At 39.6% G+C, this 25,386-nt stretch overlaps 1 protein-coding gene across 1 annotated transcript; it reads right to left on the bottom strand.

Moving 5' to 3' along the window:
* Positions 1 to 1,698: 1,698 nt before the first annotated feature.
* CHP1 (calcineurin like EF-hand protein 1) lies at positions 1,699 to 21,330 on the bottom strand. Its single transcript, XM_082284429.1, has 7 exons — positions 21,089 to 21,330; positions 14,949 to 15,021; positions 7,803 to 7,883; positions 6,410 to 6,537; positions 5,474 to 5,535; positions 4,421 to 4,543; positions 1,699 to 3,114 (listed from the first exon to the last, which is right to left on the bottom strand). Exons 1-7 carry the CDS (start codon positions 21,153 to 21,155, stop codon positions 3,061 to 3,063), a joined length of 588 nt encoding a protein of 195 aa, XP_082140555.1. The 5' UTR covers positions 21,156 to 21,330; the 3' UTR covers positions 1,699 to 3,060.
* Between the last annotated feature and the right edge of the window lie 4,056 nt (positions 21,331 to 25,386).

The raw sequence follows: 25,386 nt of genomic DNA, 5'->3' as shown, positions 1-25,386 counted from the left end.
AGTACGTACCCATTCAGAAAACTCTAGAGAAACACCCCCGTCTCACCGTGATTCATCACAGATTACTACAAGCCATTTCGCTCGAAATCTTAACACGTGTGTTAAACATTTAACACACGCTTTTCTACCGCGTCACATTTTAGAGCAGACAGAAATGAAACACTTCTGCCAACTTAAATATTATACCCACATCCTATTTACAACCAAAGCTGTAGTTTCAAAGAACCAAAAGCAGACTTTTATGTTCCATTGTAAAGTTACAGAAACTAACATAATTTTTAATCCTGTTCCTCATGAGTAAAATCCTGTATTTGGATTCTTTTCTTTTGCCCAGAGTTGTTGCCAAGCTAAGGGGCCTACAAGTTTCAGTGCTGATTCAGTATCAAACCTATTTCTGCTTTCTACAGTCTTCACAACATTCTGGTAACTGGTTTCAATAACATATTTCTTCAGTCAACCATCCAGTCAGTCTCAACATAAACTCCTGGCTGCAGATTTGAAAACAGACTTTCTCTCAGTAAACTGGAGAATGGTTCCTCTGTATTTAAAATCCTATCCCTTATACTACTTTTTCATAAGACAAAGATGAAATATTAAGTAGCTCTGCCTCTGAGCTGCCAACCCTATCCCTCTTCCACACTTTCACCTTCAGTTTTGAACAAGTTTAAATTTAACAAATTTAAGATCTCAGGTCTCTAAAACTTCTCTTACTGTCTACCACCTTTTAAACTAGATGTTACATATATAGAATATTGAGTAAGATAGTTGCTTACATGTGATTTATTCTGCTCATGGCAAAGTTAGATTCTGATAGTTAGGGGTCTTTTAGTTTATTTCAGGAAGGTTGGTTGTTCTTTGATTGATTGTGTTTTGGGGTGGTTTTTTTGCAGGGCATCTCTTAGATCATTTGTATTCACCTTCAAGCACGTTAGCAAAAATATCTGACATCGGAGGTGGGAGCTTGTAAGAACAGCTGTCACAAACCAGCCCTGCACGTCCTCTTCTGGAGGCTCATGTGTGCACTGGTTTCTGCCAGCAGAATAAAGGATTATCAAGACTGAAAACAAGTTCAGTTATAAGAAACTGATCTGTAAGGCCTACTAGCACCATTCTAACTGGTATTTAGTTTTTCCAGTTATTAAAGGATAGTTGGCTGCCATACAGGAGGAGCTGGGGATTGGTTTGGTTTTGGTTTTTGTTTATACAGTGGAAGGTTTATTTATGGATTGATAAATACAATATCCAGTCTCACTGGGACAATAAGGCACAACTGTAGGATACAACTATAGAGCCAGAAGAGAGCAACACCTACTTCTAAGCAAATCACAAAGCTTACAAGCACTTTTTACTTTTCAGTCCATTAGCACTGTTACATTCTTATTTCACACGAGGTGGTTATAAATGTATAATGTTTCTTTCTCATACAGAGTAGAGGCTTTCAATTTACATTTCTTTCTGGAACTGTGCTGCACTCCGCAAAACTATGAAGTGCAACATTTTACTTTTGAATTCCTTAATTTAAAACAAATCAAAAATCCTTCAGAGACTTTCATCCTTCAACAAAAGTGATGATTAAAGGAACTAAAAAAAGGAAATGCGCATTTGAGAGTAGTTTTGAGACTGGTAAGTATTTATAGAAACGTTAACACATAACAGAGAAGCAGTTATAACACCGATTCTTCAATAAAGAAGCTCCCAGGGTTTTTTGGTTTTATTGGAAGGATCTCCCATATTGTGGAATGCCCCAGCTGAACTACACGAGATCATTTGTCAATCTAGCCACAGTAAATTGTTACTATTGAACCTTCAAGGACTCTGATCTCTTGAATTTATCAGCATTATAGTAATAGTATTAATCATCTTACACTTGCAAAGAGATTTGTATAGAAATACACTGTGAAATATCTGGGATAATATGAACTTTCCCAAATTGTATTCTTATGCCAGAGCTTTCTTAAATACAGCTACCACCCTCAACACAAATATAACAGACTGGGACTTTCATTATGGAAAATATAAATAATTACTCATTATGCAGCCCACTGTAATTGGGGAAAAAACCCCATTAAATCAGTTTCATGATTTCATGTTTCATTAACACTATTACCAGGGGGCAGTTACAGAACTAAGATTTTGGCATGACTGGTTTTCTTGCATTTTGTATACTGGTAAACAAATTTACACTTTCAGAAGCAAAACCACCCTGATGAGGGGAGGGATCCTAGATGAAAACAATCTGGAGAGGACACTTCATGGTCCACTGGCTGTCAAGCCTGCAAGCTACACAAAGGAAGAAACAAGTTTCTGCCTCTGCTACTTGAACAGTTCAAGTGACTTAGTGCAGAATTCCTATTCCTTTTAAGAACACTACAGCCTGTCCCCACCATAGATTCTACTATTGTCCCTGCAAATTCGTTCCACAAAGAACAAAATCTATTCACATTAATTTAAAGTACTCAAAGCTATCATCATGCATTTGTGCTAGTTGTACAATGAAGCCATAGTAATTGAGAAGTTCTCCAGTAAAAGGCAGATTTAGAAGCAGCAAAGAAACAAATCTGCATATAAAGAGCCAAATAGGAAAGGGGCAAAAAAAAAAAAAAAATTTAAAAAGGCAGCTGTAATGTGGCAAAAGTGAATCATTATCAATGCACCTAGTATTTGAGTAGATACTTGTCTCCGAAATGTCTCAGAGGGCACTTCTGTGGCATGTTCCTGTTTTTCCATTCTCAGATTCAGAGCTCAGAAGAATCAGTTTGTAGATTAAACAGTAGTGTATAAGGAGAGACATTTTACTGAAACAGTAGTGCAGAAGGAGACAAGAGAAAGGGCAAAAAACCCAGGATGAACAACATTAAAAAAAGCTCCTTTTCCAAGTTGCATGGCAGCCATTTCCCTTTCTTCCTGTTGCACAGGGAATGTTCACATTGGTAGAACAAATCAGGGAGGGGTTGGAGATGTATATGCACCAGTGGCAATGCTCTGGGGTATGGTGCTAAGGAGAAAATGAAGTTCTATTCATTACATAGTTGGAGTAGAAAGGAATAGGTTCTCCATCCATCAGTGAAGAAATCGAATGCTCATTTTCTGCTCTACATCCACCTTCTCCAAAACCTGCAATAAAATTGAGAAACAGTTACTTAAGTTACTGGACATCTCTCCTACAAGGTTTCTTATTCTAATATTGAGGAAATGGGCAGGAACATGGGATGTCTTCAATTCAGCATGCCAGTCCTTCATCCAGATAGAGACTGCTGTTTCTCAATGTCAGCTAAGGTCCTTCCAAGGGAAGGAACTTCAGCCATCAAAGCCACAAGGCTGTCAGTCAAAATGTAACTAATGCAGTTTCAGTCTCCCAACAGCGCAGAAAGGCCTGGACTTCCAGAACTAGATTGTGTGGTAATGGCCGGCCAGGAAACACAAGGGAGAACAGAGTAGAGAACAGGACATGAGCAATCACTGAAGAGCAAAAATCAAGACCAGAGCACCACTAATGCAGATCACTGTAAGACTGGGGTGGCAAGTTCATTCACTAAATTGCTATTAACACTGAGGCATGAAGACATTACTCTGCTCCAGGCTGTTTCAGGCAGTAGACTTCACTGCTCCAAGGTAAGAGTAATTTACATTTGAAGAGACCTCTGGAAGTCTTCTAGTCCAACCCCTCAATTCCTACTTAAAGCAGGACCTGCTAAATCAGGTTGCTCAGGGCCTTGTCCTGGTTAAACTTTAAATATCTCCAAGGGAGGAATTTCTACATCTTTCAGAAGCTATGACCATCCTCTTAGTAAAAAGTTTTCATTAAAGCAAACCACAGTTCCCCATGCTGCAACTTGTTTCTGTTCTTTTTATTATCTCCAAGATAAGTCTAGTTCCTCTTGTCAATAGCATCCCGTTAGGTAGTTGAAATTGTTCTGCTACAGGACAACTTTCTCCACTGACTATCTAAGGGCTCCCTACTGTTACCTATTTCTGACTATGAAAACATGTAATTCAAAGTAACAGAGCTGGGAACTTCAATACCAGTATTAGCTGTGTTGCTAACAGATGAAATCTGCAAATGAAGACTGATCAGTGCTATTACAGCAGAAGAATTAATCTGTTCTAACTGTGCTAGTCAGGCTACTTGTGTAGAAAGAAGCAGCTGCAAAACAAAAAGTGGAAATTCTTCAGTATATTCAGGGCTGTAGCTTTATGTAAGAGTATAAAGAAACATGTGGACTAATTATTAGCACCAACAGTATAAAAAAAAAAAATACAAAATGTGACTAATAAAGGGAAGAAAAAGCTAGCAGAAGGCTTTGCCCAAATGCAGGCACAAGTATTTCAATGACTTCCTCTCTGTTCTCATTTGCATTTGTTTGAATGACTTGCTCATTACTGAGCAGTTTCATTTAGTCATAGTTTACAGTTTACAAACCTTTACAAATTCTGCAAAGGAGATGGCACTATCTCCATCTTGATCAGCTTCCTGGATTGTCCTGTCAGCAATGCTGCCCAGCTGTTCATCAGAAATATTTACACCAACCATCATCCGTAATACCTGTAGCATACAACATAACCATCACTGACACAGGAACAGAAGTATTCTTAGTGCTTTCTTCTTGTGTGTACTGTCAAAATAACCCCACAAAAGATTTTCATTGAAGTAATTTCTAGACAGACTTCTGTTGTTCTTTGTACATTAGGTCTTTCAGGAAATACAGGTATCTTTTGCAGCCACCATTGACAAAGAATCCTGCTTTTTCACTAGGCAGCAGGAAGAGGCAGAAGCAAGAGAAATCTTTTGGAACTAGGAACGAGTCTTTCTGTCCAATGCTTCTACTTTTTTTCCCCAGAAAACATACCAGCATTTGACTGAATATCTGCTGCCTGAGATGTTTACCTACAGGAATCACAGTCCAGTGACAACTGCTGTTACCCTCCACAGTCAGTAAAGCATTTTCTGAGCAGATAGAAGAGGGCAGTTCCAGTCAAAAGCAAACCTTTTTCTTACATCAGGAACCACAAATTGCCATGTGTACTTCCCAGGATTAGTAGCATGTAATTACTCCTAGCACAAGCCCAGTTTCATACATATGCAGCACTGACGAACTTTGATTACCTTTGCTGCAATTTCAAAAAGTTTTATTCTATTGAGAAGATGCACAGAGGATCAGGCAAACAACCTAATCCACCTCAGTGACTGTCCTTTTGAAATCCTTTTAGAAGCAGCTTTGAAAGTTATAGAAGGTAGTTCTTAAGGTGCTTAGTGTATTTGTTGAATATTTAGGTGTCACTTCCAACAGGATCTGCCTAGCTAAGAATAAAGTCCCATACGATATCTAAAGCTTTAAGGCAGAGGTAAGCAAAGCCACCACATTACTCCAGCAGTTCTTTTGAGGAAACTCTTGCAACTCCCCTCATCTAAGTGGGTATGAAGTCACAGAGAACATCATGATTGAGTCATTCAAAGCAACCCCGTGCTACTTACCTGGAGAAGCTCATCCCTGGAAATCTTGTCATCTTTATCTAGATCATATAATCGAAAAGCAACTACAAGGGAAGAAAGAAAGAGCAGTTGAATTCAAGTGCCATTATTTTTCTTCATAACAATAGATTTATCTAAAAGAAAACCAACACAATTAAGTACTTGTAAATTATTTTATGAGAATTAGCTTAGAATTTAGGTCACCATAAAACTCATGCCCAGTTCCATAAAGTGTTATTACCAGACACAGAAATAGCATTATTGCCAATAATGGAAAAATTTTATGTTCACAAGCACTCTGCTTGATATTTCCTCAAAACCCCAAGTCATGGAAGAATAATTATCACTAAGATACATTCAGTCCTTTAATTTCAGAGCCAACCATTTTTATATTACCAATCATTCTATTTGACTATATTCTGGATGAGATATGACAGAAATTTTAAGTGCTCTGAGGACTGTTGCCAGCTTTGATTAGCAAGAAAGCATTCTGCTCATATACTGTAGGCAGACATCCAAATACTTAAGAAAGTACTCAGCCGAAGGTGGGGAAAAAGCCACTATATGATATGGAAGAACTGGAGAAATAAGAAGAAAAGCTCATTCATGTATGGGATGTGGCTTCAAAATGTGAAATAATTTTGAATACAAACCATTTTGAAACACTTCTGAGACATTTTGCAAAGCATATATACATTACTCAAGAGTCAACCAATTCCACCAAATTCTAATATACCAATGGCTCAATTGTTGACATTCTGAACAGATAAGCTTCCAAGTAAATTTTAAAAAAAGTCAGGCATTAGAAGGTATCATTCCACAGGAAATGCAAGAGATCCCAAGCCCCTTTCCTCCCTTCGTAAGGGGAAAAAAAAAAACCCAACCCAACCAAAACCAAGGAAAAATAATTGATTCTATAGGAAGGTTCCCATTCCTTACAGTGGAGCTTGTTACTTCTGCTGTTCAGTGGTTCTGGTCCATTCTGGTCTTTGCTCTTTTCATTATCTTCTATGGGTCGGAAGTGGGCTAGCGTCCTCATGAATCCACGGAAATTCACCTGGTCCTCTCTGTGTAAGCATTTCAGCGGGTCAGTTTTTAGCATACCTTATACAGGCTCTTCATTTCAGTAAAGAAGACTATTAAATATCTGAAGCATCAAGACCATGTGAACTCTTCCATTCCCACCTCCCCACGGTTTGGCTGCCTATGCTGTTGCAAGCTGGGATTGTGCTGTTACGAAGTATGATGTATAAAAAAAAAGAAGCTCAGAGAAGTCTTACTGAGGACTCCCCTTCCCTTACCTGCAAAATCTGTTTAAGCTGAAGTCCTTACTCTTAGCCACTGCCTAAGCTATGCTGCTGCTATGCCGGAATGTAGCAATGTACCTTGCTGATCTGGACCCTAATTCCCTGGATTGACTTGATACTAGTTTCACCACTGTCAAGCACTGGACTGTTGGTTGACTTGACAACAGTCACTGGACCTCCTCTGCTCTTTGTGTTCAGGTGCGTGCCCTTCTTCACCAAGTACATCACCCCCGTCCACCTTTGCTGTCACCCTTGGCTCCTGCCTATGAGGCTGTCACTGCTCACCACTCTCTGACAACAGAGTTCTCTTTTCTAGTTTCAGTGGGAACCAGCCATGTAAATACTTCCCAGGATGCCTGCTTTCTATTGAGTAAACCCTGCCTGGTTTTAGCTGATATTATGACTTGATTAGACAATCTGATCTCCATCAATCAGTAACAACAACTGTGTTCAAGAGGAGAAGCAGATTCCATAGAACAATCCAGAGAGGTACAATGAAGAGAGACAATAATGCAAATTCGATCATCTCTTTGGATTTGTGTTAGAAGTGTCTTAGTCTATGTCTTAAATGTAATAAAAACCTAAAATCAACCAACCAAAAAAGCCAATCTAATAACAATGGTACACTTACCATATCAGACACAAGAAGACCAAATTAGTTAATTGTAATGCTGCTTTACACAGAATAGCATTGATACAAGTTTGCTTTAAGAACTAAAGTCCATACATGGCCTGGAATTTCCTCAAAAGTGGTCAGTAGTTTAGGAAGAGTGGAAAACTGTGACAGAAGCCTGAGTTTGTCAATAAATAAAGCATAAAAAAGTGCTGTAAAGAATTTCTCTTTAGAGAATTAAGATATGCTGAGGAAACAATGTACCCACACACACTGCATGGCAAGTTTGAGGTGTTAGGTTATTAGCAAATTCAAATTCTGTCCCTTAATTATCAGCGTTTCACTCCCATGAAAACTTCTGACAAACTACAAATTTTGTGCCTGCTCACAAATTCAGTTTGTTGCAACTCACCCTTCTGGAAAGAAGGCATTGATAATTCTGTCTCCGAGTGGATTGATGGCAAGCTCTGGAATCCGCTGGAAATCTTCACGGCTAAGTAAAGCAAGAACACAAGGCTCAGCATAAAGCTGAAGTCAGAGAAGCTGCTTAAAAAGAATTCACAGTAAAACATCCATGGAATTCTATTTCTGCAGCAAGACACTTGGTGATTTTGAAAACGTAACTTTTAAAATAATTTTTTCTTTATGACGAATGGCACAAAATAAAGCAAAAGACAATGCCAAACCTATATTCCATTACAAACTAGAAGTGCTCATTTATCATGTTAACAACACTTCTCAGACACTAACATAATTTGTGCTAGAAACCTTACTGTAATGATGCCAACTAGTTTGCAATGTAAGAAAAGGAAAGCTTCTGAAGTTGCTTTGAAAGAAATTATGGCTCCAAGATGAAAATATTGATTGGGTTTTTTTAATCATTATTTTGGTACTTAATCATACGAGTTGTCATGACTTTTCCAGACTGCCTCATTTCAGATTCTGGAAGAATACCATACTTCTCCAAGCCTACTATAGGTCATTAGAATGTTCCAATAGATTTTTTTGTTGTTGTTTGTTTATGCAACAAATCTATATTTTATAATAAATATAGATAAATATGTTTTATAATAAATGCCAAATTTCAGATTATTTTAGTTTCAACCAAGCAGTACTCCTATTTTGAAGTGGTAAATCTACACTTTTACAGGCACCTATACACCAGATATAACTTCACCAGTACAGGCAAATAGTCAGTTCTCTTGCCAGCCATTCTCTTTTCTGCTCATGATTATATGTACACAGCACAATATAAACACAGCTATGCTTACACTTCTTCTGATCTGAAAGACATCATGAATTGTACTGTATACACATTTTAGAACAGAAGGACATGAACACAGGCTTCATTCTCCTATTAGAATTGCACTAATATTTTCTCTTTTCTTTCAACCTAACAGACTGTCAGTGACAGGAAAGTGGATAATCTTGGTGTGACCAAGGCAGACACACCAAATCTGTCTTAGTGAGCAGGTTTGGCTGGTTTGCTTTTCCCTACAACAGAACACAGCAACTTATCAGTTAGTACAAGATGTACTTCATAATAATTTAGATTTTAAATTGCAAACAGTGAAGCGGTTAAGCTGTAAAAACCCCCCACCCTATCCTGTCTGGATGCATAACTTGACATTGCCTGCCCAATCTCCAGAAATACTGGCAGTTCCCTTCAAGTCAAATGCAGTCCTGCTGGTTTTGAAGTTGGGGTCAAAGTCTCAAACTTGGTTACTAAATGTTTGCTACTGTTCAAAACTATGCTCACTAACTAAACTGGCAACAAGGTCTGATTCATGACATCACTAAAGCAAAAAAGTGGCTTAATAAAGTAAACACAAACCAATTTTGAGATTATTTAAATATACAAGCCTTTTATAATGCTGTGATATTAAAGACAGGATAAAAAAGAAAATGGCTGACCTTATCACCAGTCTCGCTCAGGAAAGGCAGAGAAGCAAGATGTTCTAGTTTTAAATGTATTCTAAAGCACTTCTTGCACCCAATCACCACCACAGCACTGTTAAGACTCCCAATTACAGTGCATCTGTTACAACGTGGTTAAACTGTTTGACCTTCTAACAGAGAGACCTGACCATATTTTTAAGTTATCCCAGCAAAATTCTGCTCTGACCAGGTCTGTTATTTTTAATAGGCAAAGTTAACATCTGTTTAGCACAATCAACTTGTTACCAGACCCTTCAGGTCTGCTGCATTTTAAGCTCCAGCTGAAGGTCAAAGAATGCATTAGTGATTTAAGCAGGAGATGCAATGATGTGGAAAGCCTATGTCCTAATAACAATATTTTAACAATAGAACTTCAGTGTCAATGCTAACTTTATAACCCTAAAGCAGCAGCTACCCTCTCTTCCATGTAGAGCAAAATCCTAATGATTCAAAATTTTTTACTTGCATATCGTGACTTTTTACTATTCAGCCTCAGTATACACTTGGCATTTCAGCCTCCAGTGATTCCGTTTTCTAACAGGAGATTAACAATTAACCACAAAAAACTCCCCAGGTTTCAAATCTATTTGTCCTGTCATTATCAGGATTGCAGTAGAGCTCTTTTGCTTATTAAGAGCACATTACTGAGTGTTATAACTGAAATAGCTGCAATAGCCATAAAAGCAAATGAATGTGTGAGGTAAATTATTCTCCACTTTATAAAGCTAAGCTTTCCTGCATTCATTAGGGACCAACTTCACCTGGCTGATGCTGGAGCTTACACAAAACTTAATACCCTCTACTTCTTATGTGTTCATGGACAACAAGGCTCTTCTAAGGTATCTTTCCATGAACCTGGCTCTTATGAAATCTTTGCTTAAATGCAACATACAAAGCAATCTTTAACTGCACGCGAACATTATGCAGGCCAACCATTTAATACATATGCCAGTGGATTCATAATTATATGTACTTTACAGCAAAGAATTTGTAGATTCTAAGCAAGGCAAGTATTCCTAAGCATAAGTACTCCCTCCAAGGCACAGAGCAGACCCCTACTGTAAAGGTGGTTCTGCCTTATCCCAAAGGCTGCAAGAAGCCTGCAAGACCCTTTCTTCCCTTCCATTTCTGGTTGTTCATTCTTCTGTTACCTCTATATGGTAGCAAAGCACTGTTCCCTCAGCAGGGATGAGGATGGGTATCTAGAGCTGAGGGAAAGTAAAATTATGGAAAGGAAAAAAACCCCACATACATGCACATCAGAAGTGGTAGAGGAAAGGAAAGATGCCCAGAGGATATAGGTAACAAGAAACTACTTGAAGAAGGGAAATAATTAAAAGTAGTAAGGTGTATCATACAAATTGGTCAAAAATATTTAAGAGGTGACTACTGAAGAGGTTTCATTGCTCCCTTCCACTGCTAACATCAGCTTTGTCATTCATCTAACCTTTTGGTGGTCTAATGTATCCCCCATAAAAATCTCCCTACTTTCCTCCTCTCCAATTATCCTTCTGTTGAATTTGCAACTTGAGGCAGTCCCAAAACTTCAAAAAATCTAAGAGCACCACAGCTGACAATGAAGTGCTGGAAGCCTGGAGAAGTTACAGGGAAAGAATACTAATATCCCCCTCTTTTGGGGTTGCATCAGCCATCTCATCTAACCCCATCATTACGTATGCTCTACACAAATTATAACTGAAATAGCTTAACTAACAGAGCACTCATTGGTTCATAAACATAAGGCCAAGAAGTACGCAAAAAGGTGATAATTAGATGAGCAATAAGGAAGGAAAGAGAAAAGGCAGCATGCATAAAGTGTGGTTGAAGATGGAAGTATAGACTATTCTTGTATCCCGTCTTTTCCAATCCAAACCCATATCCTTCCTGTCTTTTCTATTTTAGATAAAGCTAAAAATGCTTTGCATTTTCTTGAGAAAAAGTAAAGAATTCCACATTCAGAGAGCTAGCTTTTATGTTTTACAATCTTGCAGTATCAGTTTGAACTAATAAGAACAAGCCTGACACCTTTCCAGACCCAGATGGTTCAGTCAGCTGACAAAGACTGACAGATGGCCTGGCTGGCTCATGTTACCCTTCTCTCAGGATCAGAAGCTTTCTGAAGTTCTCCAGCAGACACGTGTGAACAGCTTTCATAAGCATGAGACCTGCATAAACAGTTCAGTGTGTCTATTCTCTGTATGTACCAGCTTTCAGAACATTTGCCCTTCCTTCCTTCTTCCACACTTACCAGGCTATACCCATTACTGTATAGTAAAAACTACTTCTCAAGTGCTTAACCTGTCTTTTCCCCAGTGCACAAGAAACTACTGTAAAGTGGGAGGTTCCATAAAAAACTTACATACAAAGATACCAGTTTAGATAAGTATCTCCCTTTATAGCTCTATACATGTCTGTCTAGAGCTACTTACTAGCAGATAAACTTTGGAACAAAGGTATTCTTGTGTGGTGTACAGTACAGTACCAGCGCAACAAGGAGACTCACTAAGCAATCACATACTTATCCTGTTCACGCTGTATTATTTCCTCCTATTGGAAATCAGCATGTAAGTAAGGAAACATGCACACTGCTTTCCTCCTGAGCTATAGTTAGGATATAGACAGAACAAGTATGTTCCAGATTTCATCATTTAGATGTAGCTACGGACATCCAAGGGTGTCAATCTTTTGTTTTGGCAACTCAGCATGTTGCAATATTGAAATCAAAGGTGACAAAAGAGTTTCCAAGAACAGTTTTGTCCTGTCTTTTCCAACATGGTTTTGTTCAGATGGTGGAAGTCTGAGGGAACTTAGTAATTTTGTTTAGCAAAAGTGAAGCTAAGGAAAAATATAAAATTTTTCTACAATTTTAAAGAAAGGTGAAGGCAAACCTGACATTTTTACCTTTACAGGTAAAAATGGCTGTAGTCTCTTAGAGAATAAATATGTGAGAGGGAAAAAAGGAAGCAAAAACCAAAAACGTTTTGAAGACCAAGTTTTGTTTTTATCAATAATCATCTCTAATATTTCATTTATGTAACTCTTTAAAAACAAAGTGCCTTGAAATTACACATAGGTACACTGGATAGAAACATGTGGCTATGAAAGATTTCTGCTTTTGATTAATTTTATAGGTTTTTTTAATGGAACTTCTATAGTTCCATAACCACCAGGATTAATCATCATCTACCAGATCTTCTGTACGAAGCGCTCTTTACTTTGCCCTTCTTCAGAAGGGTGGTACACATTTAAAGATTTATTTCATGCCATAAAGAACTGCCTAACACATCTTTTCCTAATCATGGTCACATGAGTGATTTTGTCATGTTTGATTTATAAGTCAAGGTATAAGTCATCCTTACGGAAACAGTAATTCTTGCTCACAGGAAACAGACAGAAGACATACCCTCTAAACTCTTCGGTGGTAGTAAGCAAGTCAAAACTTCCTCTTACTTGTCTTAAAGCAGCAAGTTCTCTTTGAGCTGTAGCTCAGAAACCAACATCTATGACCTTCCAAGCTGTAGTTCTTGCTCTCTCCTCGTTCTTTTATGTCTCAGGAAGCAGTTTTCTATTACTTAAACTTAATAGTTCCTACATTTTGTGGGTACCAGAACAAGTTTAAAAAACTGAATGCCACTCTTAAGTCAGACATGTTTGAGAGTGGGCAATGCTCAGGGGCCAAGACTGCAAGTTAAAGGATCACAATAAGCACAGTTGCTGGGATTTTCCAAACAACCTCCACTTCCTTTCCTAAGTACCATATGATTATCAACAATGGAAGTCTAACTCCTCCTGATGCATAATACTGCGAAACTGAACATTGTGCAACAGACATTTATAACGTATTTAATCAATTACTCCTCTTACATAAACTGAGTACCATCACTTTGCAGTTTATACAAGCCTTATGGAATCAGTAAGTGAATTCAGTGTTGGAGGAGAACACGGAGGAGTTGAGGAAGAACACGTCCTGTGTTGAAATTGTGCTAGACTAATCTGATAGCCATCACCTTTATCCATCAATGAATATTAAACTCACACGTAAAGTTTGAAAAGGCTGTTAATGTTCTTTTCCAAATAATTTTAAACATAAGGAGTATTAACTTTATCCACAATGTCATCAGTTGATCTCTACATCAGAATTGCCAGTGCTACAATTCATATAATACATTGGCTTTAGTGTCAGAGTGGGCTTTTGGAAGTTCCTGCATATCCCATCCCAAGCCAATTTTTTACATGCTCAATCCATTTAGTCATCCCTTCAGCTATGCAAGTCTAGAAACCAGTACAGCCACAGTTCAAATCACTGGAGTCAATCAGCTTCAAAACCTATGCAAGCCAAAAGAGGAGGGAGAGCATTTTTAACCCAAAATAATCACTCTGTAGTTGTTTACCATACAATTCCACATCCAATTACTTAAATGCTGAGAAGTCAGCAATTTGTGGCACCAGAAGGAACTGCGCATTTCCTTCAGGAAAGGAAATTGCAGTAAGCCAAAAGTACTGCCAAAGACCATGTATCTTACAACTTGCCACTTTGATCTTTTAAGAGGTGATTCCAGCATTACAGTTAGGCCTATAGCTTTTCTGGGTTTATAGTGCATCCTACAGTCATATTTTAAAAGATCACATACAAAACCTCAGGTGATGCCTGAATCACTGAATTTGACTGGGAGAGAGCTGCTATGAAAGAAATTAACTCCGTAAGAGCCAGATCTCACATTGTGCTACAACAAGATCCCTTTCCCCTTCCTACTCTCTCCTGCATTCTTCTCCAGCTTTCCTGTGCACTGTGGCTATATGGTGAATGGGAAACAAAAGGCTACAGAAAAACAACAGCAGGCAGAGATATATTTTAACAGGCCATGATGTCACCACAGTTTACCTTTTGATTGAGAATACTCTTTCCAGCAGACTTGGTCCGTCAAAATGAAAAATATTTTGCAGATAAAGTTAAAGACTCATCTTTATTTAATTGACTAAGCTGTAAGAAACAAGATCACTTCGGTAGTTTTCAAATTGTAGACAGGAAACAAACACTAAAGATCTTAGAATATCCTACACTACCACTTTAAAGAATAGAATGTTTGTTTAGTCACACTGACTTGGTTCCAGCTCTTTTTTTATTTTTGAGCATACTAACAGATATGGGTGGTCAACAAGAGGTGCAAAGTTAAATATAGTAAATGGATTGCAGATCCAAGAACGGTTAAAAGACACTGGATATCAGAAACAAGTACAGATCTTTTTTCTTATGAAAGCCAGGAGAAACACGACACAGCAGAACCATTCTCGGAATAAATATTAGAGGCAACATATAAAGAAAGGTGAGAAAGAACAATCTGAAAGTGTTGTTTCACAATTCTGAACATTTTTATAAGACTTTGAATACCAAACTTGTACTTTCTCATATTAACTGCTACAAAACTTCAACACTACAGTAAAGACAGTTGGTACTAAGAGCACCTCAGTTCAACAATTAAACTTTTCATGTAGACAGTAGGTATGAAAAAACTTGTTACAACAGCCTCAATGATTTACCAATGAGAAAAACATGCAGACATCCTGCAACAGCAAGCCACCAATACAGATGTGCCAATGCAAGTACAGCTGAATTACCCACCTAAGAGTGCCATTTTCTCCTTTGTCCAGACTGGTGAATCGACTGTACAAGCGGGTGATTTGACTGTGGGAGACTGAAAAAAAAGGAAAGAAGATGACAAATTAGCATGTCAATGATTCCTCATAGGAGCAGACCTCATTACACTGCACTACACTGCTGCCAGAAGCTGTTCAAAAAAGAGATCACACAGAATCAGTTACATTGAAAGCACATGACAATAAGCATTTAGGGACTTTGTGAGCTGTAAATCACAGCTTAATATTCAAGAATCTACAAATTAGCTCATTCTGCAAAAATATGTCTAACTTCATCTTCTACCCATTTCTATTTTTGATCTTTAATAATTTTTTGTTATCTGACTCAGTATATGTCAATTAAAAAGAAAAAAAATATTTGATTCACAGTTCCACTTTATTTCCTTTAATTCCTTTATGGCTAGAAATAATCTGGACACAGCCTACACTGATGACCTCTATATCACTCATGACACTGAAGACCCCTGCTATAGTATCTTTGCTTCTCTTGTGCTTATCTCTATTCCCATTGTCTTTTTTCCACCTAAAAATGGAAAGTGAACTCAGTTTCTCTGCATCTGGAAAGTGGTCAGAGAGGCTTTAATTTTTACTTTACTATTCTTCCTTTACAGGACTGCTGAAATCTAAACATTATGGGGGTCATATAATAAGAGAATAACCTGGGTTGGAAGGGACCCAGAATGATCATCTGAGTCCAGCTCCTGGCCCTGCACAGCACCATTCCCAAGAACCACACCATGTGTCTGAAAGCATTGTCCAAACACTTCATGAACTGTGTCAGGCTGGTGCTGTGACCACTTCCCTGGGGAGCCTGTTCCAGTGCCCAACCACCCTCTGGGTGAAGAGCCTTGTCCTAATATCCAACCGAAACCTCCCATCACAGCTTTATGCTCTTCCCTCAGGTCCTATCACTGATCACCAGAGAGCAGAGATGAGGAAGGCTTTGTTTCAGAACCTGGAGCCAAAGACAGATTTATTATTAAATTTAATAGTATTGTTTAGATCCTGCATTAGACCAGCAATACGTTGGTGCCCAGCCCTCTGTTGTGTTAAGATCTCTCTCTGCCTTCGAGGGAGTCAACAGCTCCTCCCAATTTAGTGCCACTGGCAAACTTACTTACTATGCCTTAGAGTCCTATGTCCAAGTTGTTTAGAAAGATGCTAAGGAGTACTGGCCCCTGAAATGGAGCCCTGCACAACCCCATTAGTGTCTGGTCACTAGCCTGATGTTACCCCATTCACTGTAAGCCTTTGCGCCCAACCCAGGAGCCAATTGCTCATGAAATAAATTACCAGGTTTCTAGAACATTGAATTAAAAATTTAAAAGCTTATTTCTAAAGAAATTTGAGAAGGAGTTGGGATACAAAGCAAGCAAGTTATTGCAGACTTTTAAAATCTGCAATTTGAAACACAAATTACAAAGGCAGTATTAAGTTCAGCATAACTGTGTCAACATTACCAAGATACTAGACAACCCAAGATATTAGACAACTAGATCTTTAGTCTGTGATGTGAGTGGGATGTACCTATACAGAACAGCAATTCCTTTAACACTGAAAGAGCACTTGTCCTGGTTTCAGCTGGGACAGAGTTAGTTTTCTTCTTAGTAACGGGTACAGTGCTGTGGTTTTTGGATTTCATAAGAGAATAACAATGACAACACACTGTTGTTTTGGCTGTTGCTAAGTAGTGCTTACCCTAAGCCAAGGGCTTCTCAGCTTCCCAGGCTCTGCCAATGAGGAGGTGCACAAAAAGCTGAGGGGGAGTACAGCCAGAACAGCTGACCCGAACTGGCCAAAGAGATCTTCTGTACCACAGCACATCATGTCCGGTGCACACTGAGGGAATTGGCCGGGAGGAGCCAATTGCTGCTCGGGGACAGGCTGGGCATTGGTCAACAGAGGGTGAGCAGTTGTACTGTGCTTCACTTGTCTTTCTTGGCTTTCATTTCTCTTTCTATCCCCTTTTCATTACAATTAGCATTATCATTGTTATCATTAACATTTTTATAATTATTATATTTTACTTTATTTCAACTCTTAAACTGTTCTTATCTCAAACCATGCATTTTACCTCCCCTCTCCCCCAGCTTCTCTTCTTCCACCTTGACAGGGAGTGAGCAAGCATCTGTGTGGTACTTAGTTGTCAGCTGACGTTAAACCACAACAAGGCCCTACAGGAGATCTTGGCTTCTCAGTCTCTTCTGATGAAGTTAATAAACACATGAAATAAGACTGAACTGAATGTTAATGATTACTCAGTAAAGGTACGATTGTCTACAATGCTAAACTAGGACTTAATGTCCTTTTCAGATTTAGGTTTTTTAAAAAGCCATCACCAGGACATGCACAATGCTTTTCTTACTTACTAAAACTTACTTGGGAAGAGGTTGCACAGAAATTGTTTTGACCTGTGACAAACGAGGCAAATTTCTTTTTTAAGGTCTGTTCTTTCTTTCTCGAGGCTATTTGTTTAGGTTCCCTCCTTCAGCATGACCTGCCAGCAACTGGGTTTCCCCCCCCCACCACCACCTTCTTGTCTCCTCGGCAACTTTCATTCTTTGCATAGGATTGGGCAATTTGCTCAATTCACCTAAGGCAACTTCTCTACAATCAGACTGGGCAGCTTGCTCCCTTTCAAGTTAAGCAACACACACATAGAAAACATGTACCGGTACTCTAAAGACTTCAAACTTCTGCATTTCTGATTTAGTGGTTTAGATACCATAACAACAACTGATGGTGAAAAAAAGAAGGTGGGAGTTAGATCTCCTATTAGAAGCCCCATACTCCCACTCCTCCCTGTAAACAAAGAAGGTGATGAGAATTCTGCTTAGCTACCATTCCCAAACTAATGTCAGCATCTCCATTTTTGGAACAGCTAGTATGTGAGAAATAGTACGTAGCTGTTCACAGGAGAAGTGGTATTTTCATTAACGTCATACTAAGCAAAAAGCATATCATAGCTCTGTGAGAAAGGAGGATGATTCAGGTCTACCATGGTGTTGTGTCATAATTTCTTTCTGGTTCTCATCCCTCACAAAAGCTGTGTCACTGGACATTTTTCAGTGCATTTGCATGCAAACATAAAGATTCTCCTGCATACTATAGAAGAATTAAGACCTACAATTTATGACTTTATGAATTTATGCTTCTTGAAAATCCAAGGTTAAGGCTTAAAGCTAGCTGAAACACCATTTTATCTATACTGCTAGCCCACTAAGACCCTTCTAAAAATTTAGGGTCAAGACCTCTAAATTAGGAGTTGCTCCCTCTATTTTACTTATGTTAAATCATTGTAAAGTTTTTAGCAATTAGACACTCTTGTCTACAACAGTAGCATAAACTCATATATTTATATACTTAGTAAAATATATAAATATCCATCAGAAAAATCTATTATCTGCTACCATGCAAGCATTTTTTTCTCCTAAATTTAGGTATGAGCATTAGTTTATTATTAATCCTTAGGTACAGTGCTTCAAAGCATGGAAACAAAGGGTGTGAACCAAATAGTTTGAATACTGTTACATTCCAACAGCTTTCCAAAAGCTTGCAACAGAATGCGGACAAGCAACATCTTGGGCCTCCCATTTTTTTTTTTACAGTTGTTACTGAAATATCAAAGCAATTAGGATGACTTCAAGGTGTTTTCATGCTCAAATTTCAAAATATTTATATGCAAAGCAAACAATTTCCATACAACATCATGTGAGATTTAGGTCTGTTAACTTCAGGCTTCGCACCTGCTACTGAGAACCTGACGCCTTACCTTTGCAGATGTCTCTGAACTTATGCTACAAAGTGCTTTTCACTACAGCAAAAAAAAATCTAGAATTTTAATCCAAGCAAATCTCATTCAAGAGATAGTCATTGCATAGCTTTTGAAAGACTATGCTTCAAGTCCCCTAAAACACATGTTCTTCACCGGCTCTGCTAAAGAACATTAACATACAGTTTCTCGCTCATGTCAGTATCATTAGCTATTCAGTTTTGTGCTACATGAAATTGAGCAGAAGTTATATAATTCCACAGTTGAACTCAATAGAATTGGTTAAGTATTCTACTCAGCACTTCACACCTACCCCAGATGAACTGTAGAAAACATGTTTCACAGTAAAGAGGCCAAAAAAGAATCCTTGGGAGCACTTTATCAGACCACCAGTTCAAGACGGACTTGTAATGCTGCTGCCAGATTTTTTCACGTCTACGAAGTCTCTTTCTCAAACTCTTCAGTAGCTGAAGTACCATCAGCCTCAAGTTTCCAACAGAACACAGCAGTCTATTCAGTAACACTACCTTAGCATTCGGCCTGTGAACTTTGATCCAGATAACCAGTGTTGGGGTTTTTTCCCACCTTGTATAAGTGTTTTCACCTATATGAAGTGTATAACACTGCTAACAGCTTGGTGGAATTTTGCATCTGGCTAGAGAAGTATAAAAAGCAGAGAAAAATCATGTTCCTAAACAGCAGTTACACACTGGGGACAAGAAGAAAATAATTTATAAATCAATGAGACACACTGCGATGACTTACAAGCAAGCATGAGTCAGAGATTAGCAATGGCTGATTAACAAAATGGTATTACTTATAAAATTGACTAGATAAAAACATGGGGAAAATGAACAAAACTGAGATCACAAAGCTAAAACCCACTGATCATAACTTTGATCAAACTCTGATCATACAAGAAAAGAATTTAGAGGCTAACTAGAGTCAGGGAGTTTTATTGCTTAGGATGCCTATATAGGCATCTTAATGGTATTTATTTAACAATCATGTAAGTAAAATTTTAGGAATAAAACACCACAGACAATAAATCAAGTAGCAGCATGAGGCAAAATGTAAAACCTTTTGGAAAAATATTCCAGATTTGGGGTTTGGCTTTTGAAGCATCTAAGTGAGAGGAGGCTACCTTTAGTCCATGATCTTTAAAGATTAAAAGAAATAAGCCACAGTAGGTTATTGCTGGATAAGCAGACTTTGACATTCCTAGGCTTGTTTATCACAGCCTTCCTGTAGAAGGTTTTCATGACAGACAGAAAAAGGATCATGGAAACCATGTTAGCTCACTCAGACTGCCACTACACTAGCACCAGTGATGCCTTAATATTGTTCTTTTCTGTAGCCACTCATTTTCCTGACACAAATAAACTAACATCTAAGAAGAATATATAACACCATTTATATTGGAAAGAAAACTGAGGAAAGCATCTTCAAGTAGCAAGAACAGATAAGAAGGCATATGCAGAAGAAAAATGTTAGCTGGGCACAGCATGTTTACCTGAGAAGTTTCCTGGGGAAACAAACAGCAAAGTGCTACCTATGGTGTCATCATGACCTCTGCTCCCAAACTAGTTAGGAGGGCATCCTCCATTTACTATCATTTACTATTTGCTAGAACTCTCAGGCAACCATTCTATCACACAAATTAACAACACTGGAGTTTCACCCTCTCTAAGGTATTTTATGTTTATGGAGAACAACTCGATCAAATACTGTAGGCTAAATTATCTAAATACTAGAGTCCAGGTTGAATAATGCTCTCCCAATTGCTGACTAGTACAGGAATTTTCACTTCTTTTTAGTTAACCACACCTGTCTCTCACAAGTTACTTCACTTCCTTTATGATTTAAATGCCACACAACATTCATTCTGAATACCCTTACAGCAACTTTAGCACTAGCCCATGAAACAAATAACACCTGGGGGAAAAAATTACTATCCAACAACAGTTTCTCTGGGCTAAAACCTGAGAGAAACTCCAGCACCAGACATCGAGACAGACAACTGTTCAAAACCCAAGGAGTTACCTCTGACCGAATAAAATACTGCACACACCAAGAGCACTGCTTCCCTTCCCTTCCACTGGGATCTCGCTGCTGCTACCGGCAGCGGCGCTTCCCAGGTTTCCGCGGGCCTGCCAGACACGTCCGGCCCCGGGGGCTGTGGGTGCCTGGCCCCGGGCACTGCCCCGACGCGAACGCCGCAGCCGCGCAAGGCAGGGCCCCCCGGCCCGAGGGACTGCGAGCGGCCCCGCTCCGGCCGCCGATCCCGCGGCACTTCCCGCCCCGCCCCGCCGCACTCAGGCCCCCGCACTCACAGCCCGTCTCCTTCTTGATCTCCTCAATCTCCTCGTCCCGCAGCAGAGTGGACGCGCGGGAACCCATCGCAGCCGCTGGGCCCGAGGGGAAGGGAAGGGAGGGGCCGGGGGAAGAGTTACGCAGACGAACAGCAGCGACGGCGGTGCCACAGCCGCTCCCGGCACAGGCCCGACCGCGGCCGCCCCGCTGCTCTGAGGCGGAAGGCGAACGCGCACCGACTGTCGCGGCCCCGCCCGCCGCCTCCGCCCGGGCCGGCCCTGCCCGGCCCCGCCCGCCTCCGCCCGCCCCTCACACGCCCCGCGGCCGCCCACGAGCCCCGCGCGCAGGCGTGTGGAAAGCTCCTGTGCACAGCGGGAGAGCGGCCGCTTAAAGTAATTGCTTTGTTGTTTCTTTCCCAAGTTAATAGCAGTGCCTGGTGCTACGGTCTTGCTTTGTTTTGCAAATCGCAGAATCACAGAACGGGTAAGGTTGGAAGAGACCGCAGTAGGTCACCTGGTCCAACCTCCCCGCTCAAGCAGGGTCATCCTACAGCAGATGGCACAGGATTCCATCCAGATGATTCTTGAATATCTCCAGTGAGGGAGACTCCACAACGTCTCTGGGCAACCTGTTCCAGTGCATTGCCACCTGCACAGTAAAGAAGTTTTTCCTCATGTTCAGTTGCAGCTTCCTGTGCATCCATTTCTGCCCATTGCCTCTTGTCCTGTTGCTTGGCACAACCGAGCAGAGCCTGGCTCCATCCTCTGACACCCTCCCTTCAGATACTGATTGACATTGATGAGTCCCCTCTCAGTTGTCTCTTCTCGAGGCTGAACAGGCCCAGCTCCCTCAGCCTTTCCTCACAAAAGAGATGCTCCAGTTGGCCATTCATCCTCACTGCACTCCACTGGACCCACTCCAGGAGCTCCATGTCTCTCTTGTACTGAGGAGCCCAGAATGGGACACAGCACTCCAGATGTGGCCTCCTCACCAGGGCTGAGTAGAGCAGAATCACCTCCCTGCACCTGCTGGCAATGCTCTTCCTAATGCATCCCAGGACACCATTGGCCTTCTTGGCCACATGGACACTGCTGGCTCAGGGACAGCTTGTTGTCCATCAGGACCTGCAGGTCTCTCCTGGCAGAGCTGCTCTCCAGCAGGTCAGAGGTAATGATAAATTTTTACCCCAAAGAATGGAACCTGATGTATGTCTGTATTTTTTTTCCCTTCTTCATTTCAGTGAAGAACTTGGAAACTGGCAGAAGCACTTTAAGATTAAGGATCATTTTTGGTCGTGGAATACTCAATGGTGAGGCTTTGCTTACTGCATTTGGGGCAGGGGGGTCGTGCCCACCTATAGGTCATCATTTTAATTCCTTTTTTGGGTCACATCTGAATTATTCAGTTTCATTTTTTCTCCAAAAATCAGTAGGAATTAAAACGGTGTATAAATCACACAGCTTTTGTTCCCCAATTATCTGTAAGTGAAATAATAATAATAACTCACTTTGGGAAGGTCTTGGGACTGTATTGCATTAAAGCTTACTGGTTAAATAATAATAGTTAATGTCCAATGAGACTGCTAATGAAAGTAACTATTCCAAAGGTAATCAGTTGAGATGAGTGCCCCCTATTTATATCCTGAAGGCAAGTTTATTGTATATGTTGTTTTATATGTGCAAAACTTTCCCCTATGGATTGTGCTGGGAAGTTAAAATGCCTAAAGTTCATGTTAACTTGGTCTTACTTTTATTTGCTCAGGCAAAAGCATCTCTATTAAATGATCTGTTTATCTCCTTCACTAATGGCATAAATATGGGATTATTTAAGAAAAACATTTCTAATGTACAAAGGTCCTGTGCATTTCTATTGGCATCTGCTTTGCTTTGGGGACAGGAGAAAAGTGCTGAGGGGGAACTAGCTAGAAGGCATCTACTGGACTTACCAAGTGATTAACTTACTCCATTCTGCCTTTTTCTACATACTTGCTTTAGGCTATATGTAATAGTCTGTAAATTAATTAGCTGTAGTTCAATACTGACTTTGTTCCTGATGGGATGTTTAAGTCATTAGTCTTAAGTAGTCTTTAACAAGCATTCAAATGTTGCTTTTCAGCACTAGAATATAAATTGTTTCTGTCATTGAATTAACCAGATTCAGGGAGGGGAACAGCAATGCTTTTTGAGTATATTGAAATGCTTCCTGCCTTTCACACGAGGAGAAGGGATGGGATGTACTTGCTGGGGGAGCCACAACCTTGAGTATAATTCTGATTTTCAAACTCAGTTGTGCCAAGTTTGTTTTTCTCAGCTCTAAAGAGGTGAACAAGGTGGTGGGTATATGGTAAAAGGTTCTTCCAAACTATTGTTTACAATTCTTATCTCTCACATTTTTCTTTGGGTTTTTTTTTTTTTTTTTTTCGGTTGGTTGGTTTGGTTTTGGTTTCCCAGTAGTATTCCTAGGTAGAATTTGCTTGGTTTGTCTCCTTGTCAGCTTGTGGTTTCAGGGAGAATTTCCTATGAGCATTTCAACTGTGGTGGAACAGTTCCAGAACAATTGCACAGGAAAGTTAGAGTTATATAGATGCTCTCAAAACATTTATAACTGTGCCTTCAGAAAGCTAGTAAAAATATGTTTCAAACTCCTGCAGACCCATGCTCCTAGATGGCTTTGCTTTGAGTCTTTTCACAAGACCACATTTGAATAGTTTATTCTTCCTTATGGTCCTGTGATGCTACCATTTTTTATGACTTTAGTAACTTCCATTTGATTACAGTAAAGTTTCAGTGATGCAACTTGGTTTTTCATAGTGGTGAACTTGTATAATTGCCCTCCAATTGACTAACTAATGGATCAAATATTAATGATTCAGGGTAAAGACTTACAGATATTTAAATTGTGTGGTTCTTGGGCTCCGGTCAGGTACTTCATTCTTTGTCCCTTGAACTCCAGCTTACCTTAAGACTGTTGCTGATCTTTGTAGTGAACACCTGCTCAAATTCTGCTTTCCTGTTTTATTTTCAGAATAAATGTGAAATTTTATCTGAGATAGGGGCTTTTTTTGTGGAAAATAAGCTTATTGTTGGGTAGCTTCAGGATCTTCTGTAAGAACCATGCATGCTGAATTAAGGAGTTGCTTCATATACAGCAGTTAATTTTCTGAACAGAGGTAGAGGGTATTGCATGAAATATTTCTCTTTCACATTTCACCAGCATGGACATTTTAATGATGTTTTGACTTCTGTGTTTTGTTTGATTGTCTTGCTTGTTCAGGTGCACTTAAGGTGTTGAAGTGAACAAACAAACAGACACAGGACCAAGCAGATTGTGGTCTATGGAGTTCTCCCTGTGTTTCCTTAGAGAGCCATCTCAGGGCCTCAGATCGCTCAAAATATTCCCTCGGAGATAGTGTGGATATTAGTCAAGCAATGTACCTAGTCTTTGTCAGACAATGTTTTTCCCCGAGACTGTTATCTCTTGGTTTGTCTGAACAGGATGTATTTTGAGAGAACAATGGTAACACAAAGGTAGGTACAGAGCTTGTTATCTGCAGACATCAGAAGGAAACTGACCTGCTTTCCAAAATGTTTATCCTGTAGCTGTTTTCAACTGTAAAAGTGGCTGAGCAGCACAACTGATCTTTTGGAGAAATCAAAAGGGCTTCAGCCAGTGAGCATTCCTTTTGGAGACTATTTTAATCTTACACTTGTTCCTGAAATGTACGTGGCATGATAGATAATTCAAAGCTCAGTAAGAGCTTTGCCCTTTGGATTTGTGCTGGCTGTCAGGCACTGATCTGATTGTGTGGCTCCTGCTCTAACACATACACAACACCTGAATAGGTGTTTACGTATTCAGGCACAGATCCAAAATCAGCTCGTTCTGTTCTCAGAGAATGGTGACAAGAGTGCAAAACCTGTATAGGCTAAAGAAAGGTTAGCTGCATTTACCTGGGTAGTGGGAGAGAAAATATAATCATAGAATGGTTTGGGTTGGAAGGGACCTTAAAGACCATCTAGTTCCAGAGATACCTTGCACTAGATCAGGTTGCTCAGAGCCCGATCCAGCCTGGCTTTGAACACTTCCAGGGATAGGACATCCACATCTTCTTTTATATAAAATATATACTTTGGTCATTTTAGAATAGTCTGCTGTTTGTATATTCTCCACAGCTGAGATGCTAACTGTCACAGCTATTTCACTGTCCATTCACTTTTATATTTAAAAATTCAAATACCAAAGGACGTGAGTAAAAAAAGAATGAGCATGGGCTGATGTGATCTGTCTCTTAGTTTTGTCTTTGCAACAATCTTTTCCC

This window comes from Coloeus monedula (genome assembly GCF_965178545.1).
Source record: "Coloeus monedula genome assembly, chromosome: 6".
NCBI classification, from domain to species: Eukaryota; Metazoa; Chordata; class Aves; order Passeriformes; family Corvidae; genus Coloeus; species Coloeus monedula.
This window is presented reverse-complemented; position numbering and strand designations above follow the sequence as displayed.

Coding starts and splice junctions, on each gene's coding strand:
- CHP1 (XM_082284429.1), bottom strand. CDS start 21,155: ATGGGTTCCCGCGCGTCCACTCTGCTGCGGGACGAGGAGATTGAGGAG. Junction 7,884..14,948: donor GGAGAAAATGGCACTCTTAG/GTGGGTAATTCA, acceptor TGCTTTACTTAG/CCGTGAAGATTTCCAGCGGA. Junction 4,544..5,473: donor CCAGGGATGAGCTTCTCCAG/GTAAGTAGCACG, acceptor TGTATGCTACAG/GTATTACGGATGATGGTTGG.